Source organism: Gopherus flavomarginatus, chromosome 1, assembly GCF_025201925.1.
Source record: "Gopherus flavomarginatus isolate rGopFla2 chromosome 1, rGopFla2.mat.asm, whole genome shotgun sequence".
NCBI lineage: Eukaryota > Metazoa > Chordata > Testudines > Testudinidae > Gopherus > Gopherus flavomarginatus.
In genome coordinates, this window is record NC_066617.1 from 31,161,241 (window position 1) to 31,180,005 (window position 18,765).

Genomic DNA, 18,765 nt, shown 5'->3' on the forward strand with positions numbered 1-18,765 from the left:
AGGACCAACCCTTGGGGCACTCCACTTGAAACCGGCTGCCAACTAGACATGGAGCCGTTGATCACTACCCGTTGAGCCAGACAATCTAGCTAGCTTTCTATCCACCTTATAGTCCAATCATCCAGCCCATACTTCTTTAACTTGCTGGCAAGAATACTGTGGGAGACAGTATCAAAAGCTTTGCTAAAGTCAAGGAATAACACATTCATTGCTTTTCCCTCATCCACAGAGCCAGTTATCTCCTCATAGAAGGCAATTAGGTTAGTCAGGCATGACTTGCTCTTGGTGAATCCATGCTGACTGTTCCTGATCACTTTCCTCTCCTCTAAGTGCTTTAGATCTGATTCCTTGAGGACCTGCTCCATGATTTTTCCAGGGACTGAAGTGAGGCTGATGGGTCTGTAGTTCCCCGGATCCTCCTCCTTCCCTTTTGTAAAGATGGGCATTACAGTAGCCTTTTTCCAGTCATCCGGGACCTCGCCCATTCGCCATGCGTTTTCAAAGATAATGGCCAATGGCTCTGCAATCACATCTGCCAACTCCTTTAGCACCTGTGGATGCGGCGCATCCGGCCCCATGGACTTGAGCTCATCCAGTTTTTCTAAATAGTCCCGAACCACTTCTTTCTCCACCGAGGGCTGGTCACTTTCTCCCCATACTGTGCTGCCCAGTGCAGCAGTCTGGGAGCTGACCTTGTTTGTGAAGACAGAGGCAAAAAAATCATTGAGTGCGTTAGCTTTTTCCACATCCTCTCTCACTAGGTTGCCTCCCTCATTCAGTAAGGGGCCCACACTTTCCTTGACTTTCTTCATGTTGCTAACGTACCTGAAGAAACCCTTCTTGTTACTCTTAACATCTCTTGCTAGCTGCAACTCCAAGTGTGATTTGGCCTTCCTGATTTCACTCCTGCACGCCTGAGGAATATTTGGGGCAATAGATATGCCAGCTACTCCCACTGAATTTTTTTTTCCTGCATGAATGATATGAATGTTCCAGCTGTGGCTGTGTTCTTCTGAGCTGGTTGAGTCTGAGGAAGATGAAGAGGACAATGATGATCTCTGACTTCTCACTGGTTCCAGATGTCGCAGTCAGTCAGCTACATAAGAAGGGTGGTACAGCGAGAAGAAGATTTGTGACTTTTTGCATAGCTCTAAAGGGAAGCAGTGAGTTGAGGTTGGGGCCCATATTCCTGATTTACAGTGCTTTGTTCACTCAGCCGCCTTTGTCTTGAGAGATGCCTTGGTTGATTGCTGGAAACTTTTCTGTCTCAAAAAGTTGTTGAGTAAAGTGAGGAAGCATGCAGGGGTTGTGACTTTCAGTGATCTCCGTAACTTCAGCCTGCTGTGGTCAGGAGCTGCAGGGTCCCTCACATCCAGTGGGAGCAGGAAGCTGTGGGGTACCCCGGGAGCCTCTGGAGGCCCCTGGAGCTCTCAGCTGTGGTGGGAAGTGGGGGAATCCCCAAACCCCCAGCTTCCGCAGGTGGCAGGGGAACTCCCAAGCCCCCAGCTGCTGCGGATGGCGGGGGAACCCCCAAGCCCTCAGTCGCCATGGACAGCAAGGGAACCCCCAAGCCCCAGCTGGCAGAGAACCCCTGGCTGCTGACAGGGCAGATACTGAGCCCCCAGCCACTGCAGGCAGTGGGGGAATCCCTGAGCCCCCGGAAGAGGACCCCCAAGTCCCCGGCCACCATGGGTGGTGGGGAAATCTGAGCCCTCGGCCACCGGCAGAGGAACCCCCCAGCTCCTGGCCAGGGAATTCTGCAGCTCCCAGCTGTGGCAGGGGAACCTCCGCAGCTCCCAGCCCGCTACTGCTGGGGGTACTCTGCAGCTCTCGGCTCCCATGGACAGCAGTTGACCCCCAAAGATGAAGGTGGCAGGGGTACCCTGTAGCCCCCAGCTGCTGCAAGCAGCTCCCAGCCCCCGCTTCAGGCAGTGTGGGAACCTGCAGATCCCCACTTTGTCAGGTATATTTTTAAGAAAAGTCACAGACAGGTCACAGCTTCCGTGAATTTTTTTTGTTTTGCTCGTAACCTGTCCGTGACTTTTACTAAAAATATCCATGACAAAATCTTAGCCTTAATGATGATGCTTTAGTGATGCATATTTAATCTTCGCTTAATGTTTAATGTGGTTTGCTTTATTTTATTCATGCCTTTTTGCTTATACATTGCAATTTTATAACATTTTAAAATACGTTTAATCTAATTTTATGTGAATAAAGGTGTCATCTCTCTCTCTCCATCCCTTTCTTTCTCTGTTTTGTAGATATAACTATAATCTATTTTAAAATATGTTTAATAGACTGTTTTAGCCTGTTTACTCACAGACACATTTTTCTGAGCAGTCTATAATCCATGACTGCAGATGTTTATAATTGGAAAGCTGACAATGGCTTAAATTGCAATGACACTAATAGGTATGATGCAAGTATCCATGTAAGTCTCAGAAGTTGAAAATGAGACCCTTTCCTTGTCACATTTTTCTTTCGAAATAAATCTCTGAATTTAAGCCTACAGCTTGCCCACTAAACATGGCAAAATAAGCCTCTGTGTGTGTGTGTGTGTGTGTGTGTGTGTGTGTGTGTGTGTGTGTGTAAGAGAGAGAATTATAAAATATCCAGCCCAATTGTGTATGAACAACTGAATTAATGTATCAATGAATTAATGTATTCCATTTGCATAAGGATTCTTATACACAGACCTGTAAATTCCAATTTCGTAGTCACCAATGGTTTTACCCATTCCCTAAACCAAAACTCTTGTTGCAATATTAAACATCAGCAGCATTTGTTGCAAGTCTTTGTTGAACGATTACTGTAATATCAGTTTACCTGTTCCATCCCCTGTTTTCTTACGCTTCATTTCTTGCTCTTGTTTAATACAATATTTCCATTTTCAATGGTGAAATCATATCCTTGCTGCTGATAATAGACATCACACTGTGGTAAAACTTTTGGTTTAACCTGAAAAGCAAAAATGGATGATTTATGTGACAGCGCAGTTTGAACAACCTTTAAGCATATGTGGCTACTTAAAATTAAAATCCAAACAATAGGCTATAATCCCTCTTGAAGTAAATGGGTGCAGCTCCAAGAATGTGGCCTAATAAGTGTTGAAAATGTCTGTCTTTCACAATGCATATGTCTTCACTACAAAAAAATCCTTGAATTAGCTAACTTGGGTTGAAACAGCTGTGAAAACACAGGACCTCAGCTTTTAACTTGGGTTAGCAGTTCAAGTTCAACCCCAGAGTCCCCCTTGAGTTGCTAACATGAGTTAAAAGCAGAGTTGCCATGTCATCACTGCTGTGTAACCCTAGTTAACTTACTTGAGTTAAGAACACACTTTTATCTGCAGTGAAGACATAACCACCGTTCCAACTAGCTTTTATTGCCACATAGACAATTGACATTCCACACTCTGTCCCAGAAATCTGTTTTCTATTTCATTACTGGAACATAGGTTGATTACTGCTTGTGATTATATCTGATTATTTTCAGATATGCCAAGCAAATAAATAAATTTTTATTATCCCCTGCTTGCGGCTTCTCAAGGACGCATAAGAAAAGAAACATTTGTAGAAATCTTGTCGGATGAAGAGAAGACATTCCAGTAGAACCAAAGCTCGCATTATGGATGCACAACAGCAATGTCTAAATTAAGAAACTATTTTAAATCAATAAAAGACATATGGACTGGCTCAGTTATGTGAACTTCTGAAGAATCTGGACTAAGTTCAGAGTCAGTGTATGCAGTGGTGTAAGCGAGTCTTAACAAGTCTATTAGAGCTTGTGACATTGCACCTCGTAATACTTTATAGAAATATGCTTATGAGTGTAAATATGACATAATTGGAATATGTTTTATGCTAGATATGCCACGTAACATAACTTTGCAAAGGTTATGATCTACTGCATGTATTTATCCTATTAGTATGCACGTATCATTTTTATATCTGAAGTTATGAGCATTGGCTCTATGCTTGTATTTAAAGTGTTTGATGTAGAAAGCACCTAAGGCAGACTTGGTCGACATAGTGTGTTGGGGTTATTCAAGTAATTGGGAGCACGAAGCTAACAATGGACCTTGACAGATGTCAATCCACATCTGAGCTTTCCTGGGAACATTTGGGTTAACATGTGGGCAATGGCTCGGACTGTAGAGAATTGAGTCAGGGATCGGTTTTGGGACCAATCTTATTTAATCTTTTTATTACTGACCTTGGCGCAAAAAGTGAGAGTATGCTAATAAAGTTTGTGGATGCCACAAAGCTGGGAGGTATTGCCAATACAGAGAAGGACCGGGATATCATACAGGAAGATCTGGATGACCTTATAAACTGGAGTAATAGTAATAGGATGAAATGTAATAGTGAAAAGTGCAAGGTCATGCATTTAGGGATTAATAACAAGAATTTTTCTATAAACTGGGGATGCATCAGTTGGAAGAAACAGAGGAGGAAAAGGACCTTGGAGTATTGGTTGATCACAGGATGACTATGAGCTGCCAATGTGACATGGCCATGAAAAAAAGCTAATGTGGTCTTGGGATGCATCAGGTGAGGTATTTCCAGTAGAGATAAGGAGGTGTTAGTACTATTATACAAGGCAATGGTGAGACCTCATCTGGAATACTTTGTGTAGTTCTGGTCTCCCATGTTTAAGAAGGATGAATTCAAACTGGAACACGTACAGAGAAGGGCTACCAGGATGATCCAAGTAATGTAAAACCTATCTTATGAAAGGAGACTCAAAGAGCTTGGCTTGTTTAAGGCTGAGGGGAGATATGATTGCTCTCTATAAATATATCAGAAGAATAAATACCAGGGAGGGAGAGGAATTATTTATGCTCTGTACCAATGTGGACACAAGAAATAATGGATATAAACTGGTCATCAGGAAGTTTACTTGAAATTAGATGAAGGTTTCTAACCATCAGAGGAGTGAAGTTCCAAGGGGAGTAGTGGAGGCAAAAACATATCTGGCTTCAAGACTAAGCTTAATAAGTTTATGGAGGGGATGGTATGATTGGATAGCCTAATTTTGGCAATTAATTGATCTTTGACTATTAGCGGTAAATATGTCCAATGGCCTGTGATGGGATGTTAGATGGTGTGGGATCTGAGTTACTACAGAGAATTCTTTCCTGGATGTCTGGCTGGTGAGTCTTGCCCACATGCTCAAGGTTTAACTGATCACCATATTTGAGGTCAGGAAGGAATTTTCCTCCAGGGCAGATTGGCAGAGGCCCTGGGGTTTTTTTGTCTTCCTCTGCAGCATGGGGCACAGGTCACTTGCTGGAGGATTCTCTGCACTTTGAAGTGTTTAAACCATGATTTAAGGACTTCAATAGCTCAGACATAGGTTAGGGGTTTATTACAGGAGTGGGTGGGTGAGATTCTGTGGCCTGCGTTGTGCAGGAGGTTAGACTAGATGATCATAATGGTCCCTTCTGACCTTGAGGTCTATGACTCTATGAGTCATGCATGAATATGTGATTTGCCCATGTGACTCCAAAACTCCATCTTGTAGCTGTAATTCTACACAGGGGAAGAGAGGGGTTTCCATCCACAAGAGAGACTATATAAGGCCCTGGAAAACCCCTCCATATTGTTTTCAGCTGGCTCAGGAGATAGCCTCTTCACCCCAAAAAGATGCCTGAAAAACTGGAACAAATGACAGTAACTACAGGGGTGTGAGTGATTGCTGGACCCAGATTAGGAGGAAGTCTAGTCTGTTAAAGAAGTTTATTGAAACATCTCTGAGGGTAAAATTTACCTGCATTTAGTTTCTTACTGTATTAGACTTAGACTTGCGTGTTTTATTTTATTTTGCTTGGTAATTCACTTTGTTCTGTCTGTTATTACTTGGAACCACTTAAATCCTACTTTTTATGTTTAATAAAATCACTTTTTACTTATTAATTAACCTAGCACAAGTAATTAATTCCTGGGGGAGAAAACAGCTGTGCATATCTCTCTATCAGTATTATAGAGGGCAAAAAATTTATGAGTTTACCCTGTATAAGCTTTATACAGAGTAAAACGGATTTATCTGGGACTTTGATCCCATTGGAAACTTGGTATCTGGGTGTTGGAAACAGGAGCACTTCTTTACACTGTTTTCAGTTAAGCCTACAGCTTTTGGGGGACGTGGTTCAGACCTGGGTCTGTGTTTGTAGCAGGCTAGCATGTCTGGTCCAACCAGGCAGAGCACTGACGTCCCAAGCTGCCAGGGAAAATGGGCTTAGAGGTAGTACCAGCAGATCAGGTGGCAGTCCCAAGGGGGTTTCTGTGACCTAACCCATCACAGAGCTATCCTAAAGCTGGCATTAATGAGCAGAGGAAGACACTCACCTCTCATATATGGGAAGCCACAGATGAGATAGAACCACTAAAAGGTTCTTTCTAATCAAGTGCTATGGCCAGAAATGAAGGCCTGTGCCAGGCACCTCAGCACTCCAGAGTATCCAGCTGCCATCATGGCTTCTCAGGATCTTTGGCAGCTGGCCTAAACCTTCAGGATGCTCTAATTTACACTCAGGATTGGCCAGGTACCTGGGCAACTCAAGACTGAAGGAACACAGAGGACACCCATGGGCACCTCTCCACACTTCACCAAGAGCTCCCTAGTTACAGTCAAGGACTAGGGCTAGGGAATGTCAATCAGTGTAATTTACACAATGAGGAGTGTCATTTAAAATTACAGGGGAGGGTGAGGAAACCACTTTATCTGAAATTATCTTCCATCCTCCTTTTGGTTGCTTTTCCCGCTACAGCACTTTCCGCTTTCCCCTCAGCATGCCACCGACACCAACCTAGACTCCCTTACACCGGTTTACATCACCTTATGCAGCACCTCTGAATACCGCACATAAAAGCAAAACATACTAAAGGTGCAGATCTGGAAAGTGGCTTTGTATGCTCTGCTTCATAGATATAATAATCCAATGGTAAAAAGAAGTAGCCTGGGGCTGGTTCTGTACACCGATGGCCCACAATGTTAGGAAGACATTCACACTGCCCACCACTTGATGAACACCTGGATGAACAGGTGGGAAAAGAAGAGGTGTAAAAGTCTCACCAACGCACATATGTTTACACCACACACAGAGGATAGCTCTTCTACCTTGGCTTTTATTCTTATTGTTCCCTTCACTGTAAAATTAACTCAATTTTTAAATATTTTTCCAGCCACCACTATTTCTTGCTTGTAACGCTGGAGTGTATTCCAGTGCTTCCTTATTAATCAGTTGGCAAAGGTATGTGTCTGTCACCCTTGCTTGCTCTACCAGTTCCACAAACTGCAACGTGTCCTGTATTCACTAGCTTGGTTTTACCTAAGCATGTGCATAGAAACATACTGCAGGAGTTGCTATATGGGACCAGACCATGCATTCTAGTAACCTTTTTCCTGAAGTAATGAAGACCCCGACACAGCAAAGTATAGGGCCAATGTTTTCAAATGTGAGTGGCCTAAAGTCCGGCATTATTTTAAAGCCATGGGAACTCCATTTGAAAACCAGGCTATTTATTTAGGTGCCTAAACATGAATGTAGGAACCCATGTTCAAAACTATTGTCCCAAACCGTACAATGTTGGGGGCCCTGTGCATTGGGAGTCAGGTTGAGGTGGTTTGTTCTTTTCATTTAACTGATCTTGACTCTTAATGATTTAAAATTTGCTTCAGAGAGAAAGATAAGGGCATGTCTACATAAATACTTACTGTGTAGCAAGCTAAGGTGTCAATCTATAGCCACCCAGTGTGCTGCACACAGACTGTACACATGGACCTTGCTGCTGCACACTAAAAGTTCCCTAGTATGTACTGACATTTCCTGGTCATACTCAAATCCATTTAAACATCGCTAATAAAATCTTACACCAGAGTGATTTTACATTGCTCAGACACGATGAAACTCTGTCTCTAAACTACTGGTTCTTGGTTTTCACTAACCACGAGATCCCATAACCCTATCAAAAAGATGCAATGTATGCTGGTGTTAATTCTATACAATCAAAAGGAGAAAGGTACTTTAAAATGAGAACTAAATGACTTACAAGTTATTGTGGGCTCCACCAATGTCACAGCCACACGGAGAACAGCCATCTAAATTATTCCCAAGCCCCCAGTATCCTACCTATGATAAGAAAGGAAAATGTATTGATTTTTGACTGTGAATATTTAACTTAAATTACAACCACCCCAATCCTTTTTGACTATGAAGAAACTCTACTCTCATTGGGACTATCTATTTCATTCATTTTCTTTCTGCAAATCTGGTGCCAGTAAACTTGGCTACACAAATGTTCACAAAAAGTAAAACATATAAAGGCCCAATCACGGATGAAGCTCAGTCATTTAAAATTTCAAGAGAATATTCATAGACAATGCTTTTCAATATTTGTCCAATCCTAACTGTTCCAATCTATATTTTCAGCCATGACAGATTCCCCCATAACAGAACATAAAGGGCACAAGCCATCAAGTGTTTTTAACAACAACCACTCAAGGCTGTCATAGTGGGAACATGGTAGAAACGGCAGATGTCACTCACAAGGCAGTAGCCCCTCATCCCATCCCCATTGGAGTCTGCTGGTGGATGTTCTTGGGACAATCTAACTATCTCTACATGGGCACAGCATTTGCTGGTTTAGTCATCTGATGGCTCAATCCTGCTCAACTGAAAACAATGGGAGTTTTGCCAACGACTTCAGCAAAAGCAGAATCTGGCTATGTTCCAGCCAGCCAGACCTGGATGAGAACATGGTTGGATCAATTGAAGCGCCATAGAGGTCTGACTCCAGGTTGCTTTAATTAGAATGAGTGGAGAGACTCATCTGAGGGTTCCTTGTAGCAAGGACTATTTGTTCTCATGCCCTGTCACTCTTTTTTGTCTAATTCTATGATAAATATTGTGGTCTATGGGCGATTTCCACTTGGCATCGTGTTGTGTTCCCCTTTAACAAGCTGTCCATGGCAGAAGCCATAAGGAGGCAGGACGTGGGCAAGGCAAAGACATTTGAGGATGTGTAAAACAGGATGCTACATGAAGCAATAATAAAAGCCTCCTGATTACATACAAGGCATTCATCACAATGTGGCCCTGTGACAAAATGCTGGCAGAGGCACTCTCCAGTCACTGGATCACACATCGAGAAAGACAAGCTCCCTGTAATAACCTTAGTCCCAGATTTGGACCTTAGCGTCCAAAATCTGGGGGTTAGCATGAAAACCTCCAAGCTTAGTTACCAGCTTGGACCTGGTACCTGCTGCCACCACCCAAAAAATTAGAGTGTTTTGGGGCACTCTGGTCCCTCTGAAAAACCTTCCCTGGGGACCCCAAGACCCAAATCCCTTGAGTCTCACAACCAAGGGAAATAATCCTTTTTCCCTTCCCCCCTCCAGGTGCTCCTGGAGAGATACACAGAGGGACTCCCCCTCTCCGTTCCCAATCCTGGAAACAAAAAGTACTTTCCTATTCCCCCAGAGGGAATGCAAAATCAGGCTAGCGATCCAACACACAAATCTCCCCTTGATTTCTTCCTCCCACCAATTCCCTGGTGAGTACAGACTCAATTTCCCTGAAGTAAAGAAAAACTCCAACAGGTCTTAAAAGAAAGCTTTATATAAAAAGAAAGAAAAATAAGTACAAATGTTCTCTCTGTATTAAGATGATACAACACAGGGTCAATTGCTTAAAAGAATATTGAATAAACAGCCTTATTCAAAAAGAATACAAATCAAAGCACTCCAGCACTTATATTCATGCAAATACCAAAGAAAAGAAACCATAGAACTTACTATCTGATCTCTTTGTCCTTACACTTAGAAACAGAAGATTAGAAAGTAGAGCTACTTCTCCAAAGCTCAGAGAAAGCAGGCAGGCAGAAAAACAAAAACTCAGACACACAATTCCCTCCACCCAAAGTTGAAAAAATCCGGTTTCCTGATTGGTCCTCTGGTCAGGTGCTTCAGGTGAAAGAGACATTAACCCTTAGCTATCTGTTTATGACACGCCCCCCAAATTGCAGACAGTGGGGAAGCTCACTGGCGGCGATTTCCTTCTAGAACTTTAAAATAAACAGATTACTACAACACATGCACCTTTACATATACTACTAAGTATATAACTAACAGACTTCTACATTTTAAGAACACTTTTTAACTACTGAATTCTGGGAAACTCTCACGGGAGAGTGCATCAGCTACTTTGTTAGAAGCTCCTGTGATGTGTTGAATTTCAAAATCAAAATCTTGGAGAGCTAAACTCCAACGAAGAAGTTTCTTGTTGTTCCCCTTGGCAGTATGAAGCCACTTTAGTGCAGCATGGTCAGTTTGTAGTTGGAACCGCCGTCCCCAAACATATGGGCGTAGCTTTTCCAGGGCGTACACAATGGCATAGCATTCCTTTTCACTGACTGACCAGTGACTTTCCCTCTCAGACAGTTTCTTGCTGAGAAACACGACAGGATGGAAGTTGTGATCTGTTGCTTCCTGCATGAGCACTGCTCCTATACCACGCTCAGATGCATCTGTGGTTACTAGGAATGGCTTGTCAAAGTCCGGGGCCCTGAGCACAGGGTCAGACATGAGCGTTGCCTTAAGTTGGGTAAAGGCCTTTTGACACTCATTAGTCCACTTAACTGCATTTGGCTGGGTTTTTTTGGTCAGGTCGGTCAGTGGGGCAGCGATTTGGCTGTAGTGGGGTACAAATCGCCTGTAGTATCCGGCCAAGCCTAAGAAGGATTGGACCTGCTTCTTGGACCGTGGGACAGGCCACTTTTGGATAGCATCCACCTTGGCCTGTAGGGGGTTTATGGTTCCTCGACCCACCTGGTGCCCCAGGTAAGTCACTCTGTTTTGGCCTATTTGACACTTTTTGGCCTTAACAGTTAGTCCTGCCTGCCTGATGCGCTCAAAGACCTTTTCCAGGTGTAGTAGGTGTTCGGGCCAGGAGTCTGAAAAAATGGCCACATCATTGAGGTAGGCAACTGCAAATTCTCCCATTTCAGCTAGTAGACCATTTACCAGCCTCTGGAAGGTGGCGGGTGCATTTCGAAGGCCGAAAGGAAGGACATTGAATTCATACACCCCCGCATGGGTGACGAATGCTGACCTCTCCTTGGCAGGTTCATCTAGCGGTACTTGCCAGTACCCCTTGGTTAAGTCTATTGTAGAGATGAACTGGGCACGTCCCAACTTTTCCAATAGCTCATCGGTACGTGGCATTGGATAGTTGTCCGGACGAGTTACAGCATTTAGCTTACGGTAGTCCACGCAAAAGCGTATTTCCCCATCTGGTTTGGGTACCAGAACCACTGGAGATGCCCATGCACTGGTAGATGAGCGGATTATACCCATCTGTAGCATGTTCTGGATTTCCCGTTCTATAGCGGCTTGGGCATGAGGAGACACTCGGTAGGGTGGGGTTCTGATTGGGTGAGCATTACCTGTATCAATGGAGTGGTATGCCCGTTCAGTCCGTCCTGGGGTGGCTGAGAACAATGGGGCGAAGCTAGTGCACAGCTCCTTGATTTGTCGCCGCTGCAGACGTTCCAGGGTGGTTGAGAGGTTCACCTCTTCCACGCCACCGTCTTTTTTCCCGTCGTAGTAGACACCGTCAGGCCACTCAGCATCATCTCCCTGGACTGTAAACTGACAAACCTGTAAGTCTCTGGAATAGAAAGGCTTGAGAGAATTAACATGGTACACTTTAGGCTTTAGTGAGGAATTGGGAAATGCTATGAGGTAGTTTACAGCTCCCAGGCGCTCTTGGACCGTGAAGGGCCCTTCCCATGATGCTTCCATCTTATGGGCCTGTTGCGCCTTCAAGACCATAACCTGGTCTCCTACCTTGAAGGACCGATCTCTGGCATGTCTGTCATACCAGGCCTTTTGCTCTTCCTGAGCATCCTTTAGATTCTCTCTAGCAAGGGCTAAAGAGTGTCGGAGGGTGCTTTGTAGGTTGCTTACAAAGTCCAGAATGTTAGTTCCTGGAGAAGGCGTAAACCCCTCCCATTGCTGCTTCACCAACTGTAATGGCCCCTTAACCTCGTGACCATACACAAGTTCAAATGGTGAAAACCCTAAACTGGGATGTGGTACAGCCCTGTAGGCAAACAGCAACTGCTGCAACACTAGGTCCCAATTATTGGAGAATTCGTTGATGAATTTTCGTATCATGGCCCCCAAAGTTCCATTGAACCTTTCAACCAGGCCATTGGTTTGATGGTGGTACGGGGTGGCAACCAAGTGATTCACCCCATGAGTTTCCCACAGTTTTTGCATGGTCCCTGCCAGGAAATTAGACCCTGAATCTGTAAGGATGTCAGAGGGCCAACCTACCCTGGCAAAGATGTCTGTTAGGGCCAGGCACACAGTCTTAGCCCTGGTGTTGCCTAGAGCTACTGCTTCCGGCCATCGGGTAGCAAAGTCCACTAAAGTCAGTACGTACTGCTTTCCTCTGGGCGTCTTTTTTGGGAAAGGGCCCAGAATATCCACAGCTACTCGCTGAAATGGGACCTCAATTATGGGGAGTGGCTGGAGAGGGGCCTTGACCTGGTCTTGAGGCTTACCCACTCTTTGGCATACCTCACAAGACCGGACATACTTGGCAACGTCCTTGCCCATCCCCTCCCAGTGGAAGGACTTCCCCAACCGGTCCTTGGTTCTGTTCACCCCAGCATGGCCACTGGGATGATCATGGGCTAAGCTTAAGAGCTTCCCCCGGTACTTAGTTGGAACCACCAACTGTTTTTGCGGCTGCCATTCTTCCCGGTGTCCACCAGAAAGAATTTCCTTGTATAAAAGTCCTTGGTCTATAACAAACCGGGATCGATTAGAAGAGCTGAGAGGCGGTGGGGTGCTCCGTGCCGCCGCCCACGCTTTCTGAAGGCTGTCATCTGCTTCCTGCTCAGTCTGGAACTGTTCCCTTGAGGCTGGGGTCACCAGTTCTTCCTCAGACTGTGGACTTGGGCTCGGTCCCTCTGGAAGCGATGTAGGTGATGGTGTTGTTTCCGTTGCTGGTGTACCGCTCTCCGCTGGTGCACCTGAGGGTATTTCAGGCTCTGGCTGAGCCTTTTGGGTATGGCTGTCTTGTGCTTCTGCCAGTTCTGGCTCGCTGGCGCCCTCTGGCGTTGAGTTTGAAGATGGGGTTGCAATGGCTGGTGCTGGTTGCTGTTCCAGTTCCGGGCCTGGGACTGGAGGTGCTGTGGCTGTTTCAGTGGTTGGCATGGAATCTGGGCCCACTACCTCTGTCTGGGTCTCTGGTAACACAGACGGGGCCTCTGTGGACGGCTCAGGAACAGGAATGGGTCTGGAAGCTTGCCTGGTTTGGCTACGTGTAACCATTCCCACTCTCTTGGCCCGCCTCACCTGGTTGGCCAAGTCTTCCCCCAGTAGCATGGGGATAGGATAATTGTCATAGACTGCAAAAGTCCACATTCCTGACCAGCCTTTGTACTGGACTGGCAGTTGAGCTGTAGGCAAGTCTACAGCTTGTGACATGAAGGGGTAAATTGTAACTTTGGCCTTTGGGTTGATGAATTTGGGGTCAACGAAGGATTGGTGGATAGCTGACACTTGTGCCCCCGTGTCTCTCCACGCAGTAACCTTTTTTCCGCCCACTCTCAAATTTTCCCTTCACTCCAAGGGTATTTGAGAGGCATCCGGGCCTGGGGATCTTTGGTGTGATGGTGGTGTAATGAATTGCACTCGCATGGTGTTCTTGGGACACTTGGCCTTGATATGTCCCAGTTCATTACACTTAAAGCATCTTCCATCTGATGGGTCACTGGGCCGAGGTGAGTTACTGGAGACTGGTGAGGTTGAAGGGTAGGGTATCTGTGGCTTTACTTGGGTGGTATGTGGGGTCTTTGGCTGTCCTCAGTTGTAGGGTTTATGGTCTGTGTGCCCCCTGGGGTAATCGTTCCCCTTGACAGTAGCTTTCTTGCTTTCTGCCAGTTCCATCCATTTGGCTCCAATCTCCCCCACCTCAGCGATATCTTTGGGATTTCCATCTTGTATGTACCGTGTGATGTCTTCAGGAACACCATCCAAGAACTGTTCCATTTGTATGAGGAGGTTTAGTTCTTCCAAGGTTTGAATGTTGTTTCCTGTTATCCAGGCCTCATAGTTTTTTGCAATGTAGTAGGCGTGTTTGGGAAATGACACCTCGGGTTTCCACTTTTGGGTTCTGAAGCGCCGACGGGCATGATCTGGGGTTATCCCCATCCTGTATCTGGCCTTGGTTAGAAAAAGTTTATAGTCATTCATTTGGTGCTTAGGCATTTCAGCTGCCACCTCTGCTAAAGGTCCACTGAGCTGTGACCTCAATTCTACCATGTACTGGTCTTCGGGAATGCTGTACCCAAGACAAGCTCTTTCAAAATTTTCCAAGAAGGCCTCGGTGTCATCACCTGCCTTGTAGGTGGGAAATTTCCTGTGCTGTGGAGCAATAATGGGCGCCGGGTTGTTAGGGTTGGCTGGCACATGCAACCCAGCTTTTGCCATTTCCAGTTCATGTTTTCTCTGTTTTTCCTTCTCTTCATTCTCTTTTTGTTGTTTTTCCATTTCTTTTTGGTGTTTTTCCATTTCTTTTTGGTGTTTTTCCATGTCTCGGCGGTGGGCCGCCTCTTCTTCTGCTTGTTTCCTTCGGTAGGCCACCTCTTCTTCTTCTAGTTTTCTTTTGTGTGCTGCCTCTTGGGCTGCCTGTTCTCTTTGGAAGGCTGCCAGTTCTCTTTGGTAGGCTGCCTCTTTGATCTGTTCTTCTCTTTCTTTCATCTCCATCTCTTTTTGTTTTATTTCCAGTTGTCGCCTGTGTTCAGCTTCTTTGATTTGTTCTTCGGCCTCAATTTTTGCCTTAGAAGTCATGATTCCTGTTTTCTTGTGTTGGGGTGCCCTCCGGTGTTTATCTTCTGAACTGCAGGTTCTCTGTTGCCTCCTGAAGTCTGCCTAGCAACAGTGCCTTTAGCTAATTTTCCTTTTCTCTCTCTAGCTAATGTTCAATGAAGGGAAACCAGAAAAACCACTTTATTTGCATGCATATAAGTGCTGGTACTTGCCTCCTAATGGGAGGGCTATTGCATGACAAAAGACCCTCAACAGTTTCTTAATGGCTTCTCGCTTAACATGCAAGCCACAAACTGCCAGAGAGAGCAGAAAAAAAAAATTCTCTCTGGTTCCCTTTTAAAACCAACTGTTTCTCTCTGCTAAAAAGCCCTTAGCAGAGAAAAGAAAAATATAATATTCCTACTGGCTTCTGGATTCTGTCTATATCCCACCGCTGCCACCATGTAATAACCTTAGTCCCAGATTTGGACCTTAGCGTCCAAAATCTGGGGGTTAGCATGAAAACCTCCAAGCTTAGTTACCAGCTTGGACCTGGTACCTGCTGCCACCACCCAAAAAATTAGAGTGTTTTGGGGCACTCTGGTCCCTCTGAAAAACCTTCCCTGGGGACCCCAAGACCCAAATCCCTTGAGTCTCACAACCAAGGGAAATAATCCTTTTTCCCTTCCCCCCTCCAGGTGCTCCTGGAGAGATACACAGAGGGACTCCCCCTCTCCGTTCCCAATCCTGGAAACAAAAAGTACTTTCCTATTCCCCCAGAGGGAATGCAAAATCAGGCTAGCGATCCAACACACAAATCTCCCCTTGATTTCTTCCTCCCACCAATTCCCTGGTGAGTACAGACTCAATTTCCCTGAAGTAAAGAAAAACTCCAACAGGTCTTAAAAGAAAGCTTTATATAAAAAGAAAGAAAAATAAGTACAAATGTTCTCTCTGTATTAAGATGATACAACACAGGGTCAATTGCTTAAAAGAATATTGAATAAACAGCCTTATTCAAAAAGAATACAAATCAAAGCACTCCAGCACTTATATTCATGCAAATACCAAAGAAAAGAAACCATAGAACTTACTATCTGATCTCTTTGTCCTTACACTTAGAAACAGAAGATTAGAAAGTAGAGCTACTTCTCCAAAGCTCAGAGAAAGCAGGCAGGCAGAAAAACAAAAACTCAGACACACAATTCCCTCCACCCAAAGTTGAAAAAATCCGGTTTCCTGATTGGTCCTCTGGTCAGGTGCTTCAGGTGAAAGAGACATTAACCCTTAGCTATCTGTTTATGACACTCCCAGAAGGGTTGCAGGTGCAGGCTGCAAGGAAAGAAACACATAATCACTTCCGTTAGAGCCACTGCAGGAACGAGCCCTACACTGACTTTTGGTGTGAACTTGAAATAACCATTGCACTCAACTGTCAGGGAAACAAACTGCAGAAGACTACCTTCAGAATCCAATTAATACTTAGCAAACCAGCTGTTTCTGAGGGTCAGATCATTTTCCTCAGGTATTTTTGGTGGGCATCTGGAAGGAGAAGTTCTGCTGGTGGCAAGGGATGGCTCTGGCAAAACATGTTGGACTCTTGGAAGAAGATCTATGTAGTGGATCTGCTGCATTCTTCATCTTTGCTCCACTTTAGTATTCTCATCATTGCTGAGCCTAACCTCTGCCTTTATTACCCTTATTGTTATTTATTATTTGATAAGCACTATGTGTTTGCAAAATTTGACAATCCCTGAGGAGGACAAAGATGCACAATTTCACTTGAAACTGGTTCAAAGAAGTGATTGACCGAAAGTTCTTGAGAGTAATGCAGTCTGCAGCCTTCTGATACTCACTGTATCAGGTTTGCCACCTACTTGATCTTTATACCAGCCCAAGGTACAGGGCCTCCTAAATTATCCCCAAAAGAGTGCTCTCACATGGTAGTGCAGACCTCATCTGTTTTGTTTTTGTTCCAGGTGGGTTTATATGGACTTCATGTTTTTATACTCTAAAAATATGAATGGAATGTTCAGCGGGGGATTTTGATGACATTCCCCTTTTCCCCTGTTTAAAAGGCACTGGTTTACCTGCCCAGGTAAATAGTTTCTATATGCTTTTGAAATACTCACCCAGGACATGACTCTGCAAAATCTGACATAAGGTGCTTGCAATGGACATTTGTCTGTGTCACTAACAACCCTACAAACTAACAGCAGAACATTAGAACCTGAGATAGCATGAGTGCTGCTAGCCAGAAGGGCGGTGCATTTCGGGAAGGCATGCTGGGGAAGTCTTGCATAAAGCCCACCTGCACTATGAGTGATTCTAGTCTCCTTCATGATTACCAAATTACTCTGATACTTGTTTAATATAAATAAAAATGTCACCTGTTTGAAATCCCCCTTATCAAAGGAATCAGATCACATATTTAATATTCCTTCTATTTAAAGGAGAATGGGGCTAATTCTATACCATGTTTTTTGGCAAATCGTATATTTCTAGTCCTACTCTCCTTTATTGACTGGCCTCCTTTATTGTGGGGGACTCAGACTCTAGGACTGGAAGGGACCTTGAGAGGTCATCGAGTCCAGTCCCCTGCCCTCATGGCAGGACCAAATACTGTCTAGACCATCCCTAATAGACATTTATCTAACCTACTCTTAAATATCTCCAGAGATGGAGATTCCACAACTTCCCTAGGCAATCTATTCCAGTGTTTAACTACCCTGACAGTTAGGAACTTTTTCCTAATGTCCAACCTAAATCTCCCTTGCTGCAGTTTAAGCCCATTGCTTCTTGTTCTATCATTGGAGGTTAAGGTGAACAAGTTTTCTCCCTCCTCCTGATGACACCCTTTTAGATACCTGAAAACTGCTATCATGTCCCCTCTCAGTCTTCTCTTTTCCAAACTAAACAAACCCAATACCTTCAGCCTTCCTTCATAGGTCATGTTCTCAAGACCTTTAATCATTCTCGCTGCTCTTCTCTGGACCCTCTCCAGTTTCTCCACATCTTTCTTGAAATGCGGTGCCCAGAACTGGATACAATACTCCAGTTGAGGCCTAACCAGCGCAGAGTAAAGCGGAAGAATGACTTCTTGTGTCTTGTTTACAACACATCTGTTAATGCATCCCAGAATCACATTTGCTTTTTTTGCAACAGTATCACACTGTTGACTCATATTAAGCTTGTGGTCCACTATGATCCCTAGATCTCTTTCTGCCATACTCCTTCCTAGACAGTCTCCTCCCATTCTGTATGTGTGAAACTGATTGTTCCTTCCTAAGTGGAGCACTTTGCATTTATCTTTATTGAACTTCATCCTGTTTACCTCAGACCATTTCTCCAATTTGTCCAGATCGTTTTGAATTTTGACCCTGTCCTCCAAAGCAGTTGCAATCCCTCCCAGTTTGGTATCGTCCGCAAACTTAATAAGCGTACTTTCTATGCCAACATCTAAATCGTTGATGAAGATATTGAACAGAGCCGGTCCCAAAACAGACCCCTGCGGAACCCACTTGTTATACCTTTCCAGCAGGATTGGGAGCCATTAATAACTACTCTCTGAGTACGGTTATCCAGCCAGTTATGCACCCACCTTATAGTAGCCCCATCTAAATTGTACTTTACTAGTTTATCTATAAGGATATCATGTGAGACCGTATCAAATGCCTTACTAAAGTCTAGGTATATCACATCCACCGCTTCTCCCTTATCCACAAGGCTCGTTATCCTATCAAAGAATGCTATCAGATTAGTTTGACACGATTTGTTCTTTACAAATCCATGCTGGCTATTCCCTATCACCTTACCACCTTCCAAGTGTTTGCAGATGATTTCTTTAATTACCTGCTCCATTATCTTCCCTGGCACAGAAGTTAAACTAACTGGCCTGTAGTTTCCTGGGTTGTTTTTATTTCCCTTTTTATAGAT

General features: G+C 44.5%; 2 protein-coding genes across 2 annotated transcripts in view; one reads left to right on the forward strand and one right to left on the reverse strand.

The window, feature by feature from the left end:
* DLD (dihydrolipoamide dehydrogenase) overlaps positions 1-18,765 on the forward strand; it is a 235,916-nt gene that overhangs the window by 161,549 nt on the left and 55,602 nt on the right. The gene's annotated exons all lie outside the window — the stretch shown is intronic.
* The window catches only part of LAMB4 (laminin subunit beta 4), a 140,098-nt gene that overhangs the window by 54,548 nt on the left and 66,785 nt on the right, over positions 1-18,765 (reverse strand). The window contains 4 exon segments of the mRNA XM_050935971.1: positions 6,888-7,038; positions 8,058-8,137; positions 9,081-9,169; positions 16,138-16,161. Coding sequence (XP_050791928.1) covers positions 6,888-7,038; positions 8,058-8,137; positions 9,081-9,169; positions 16,138-16,161 — 344 coding nt within the window.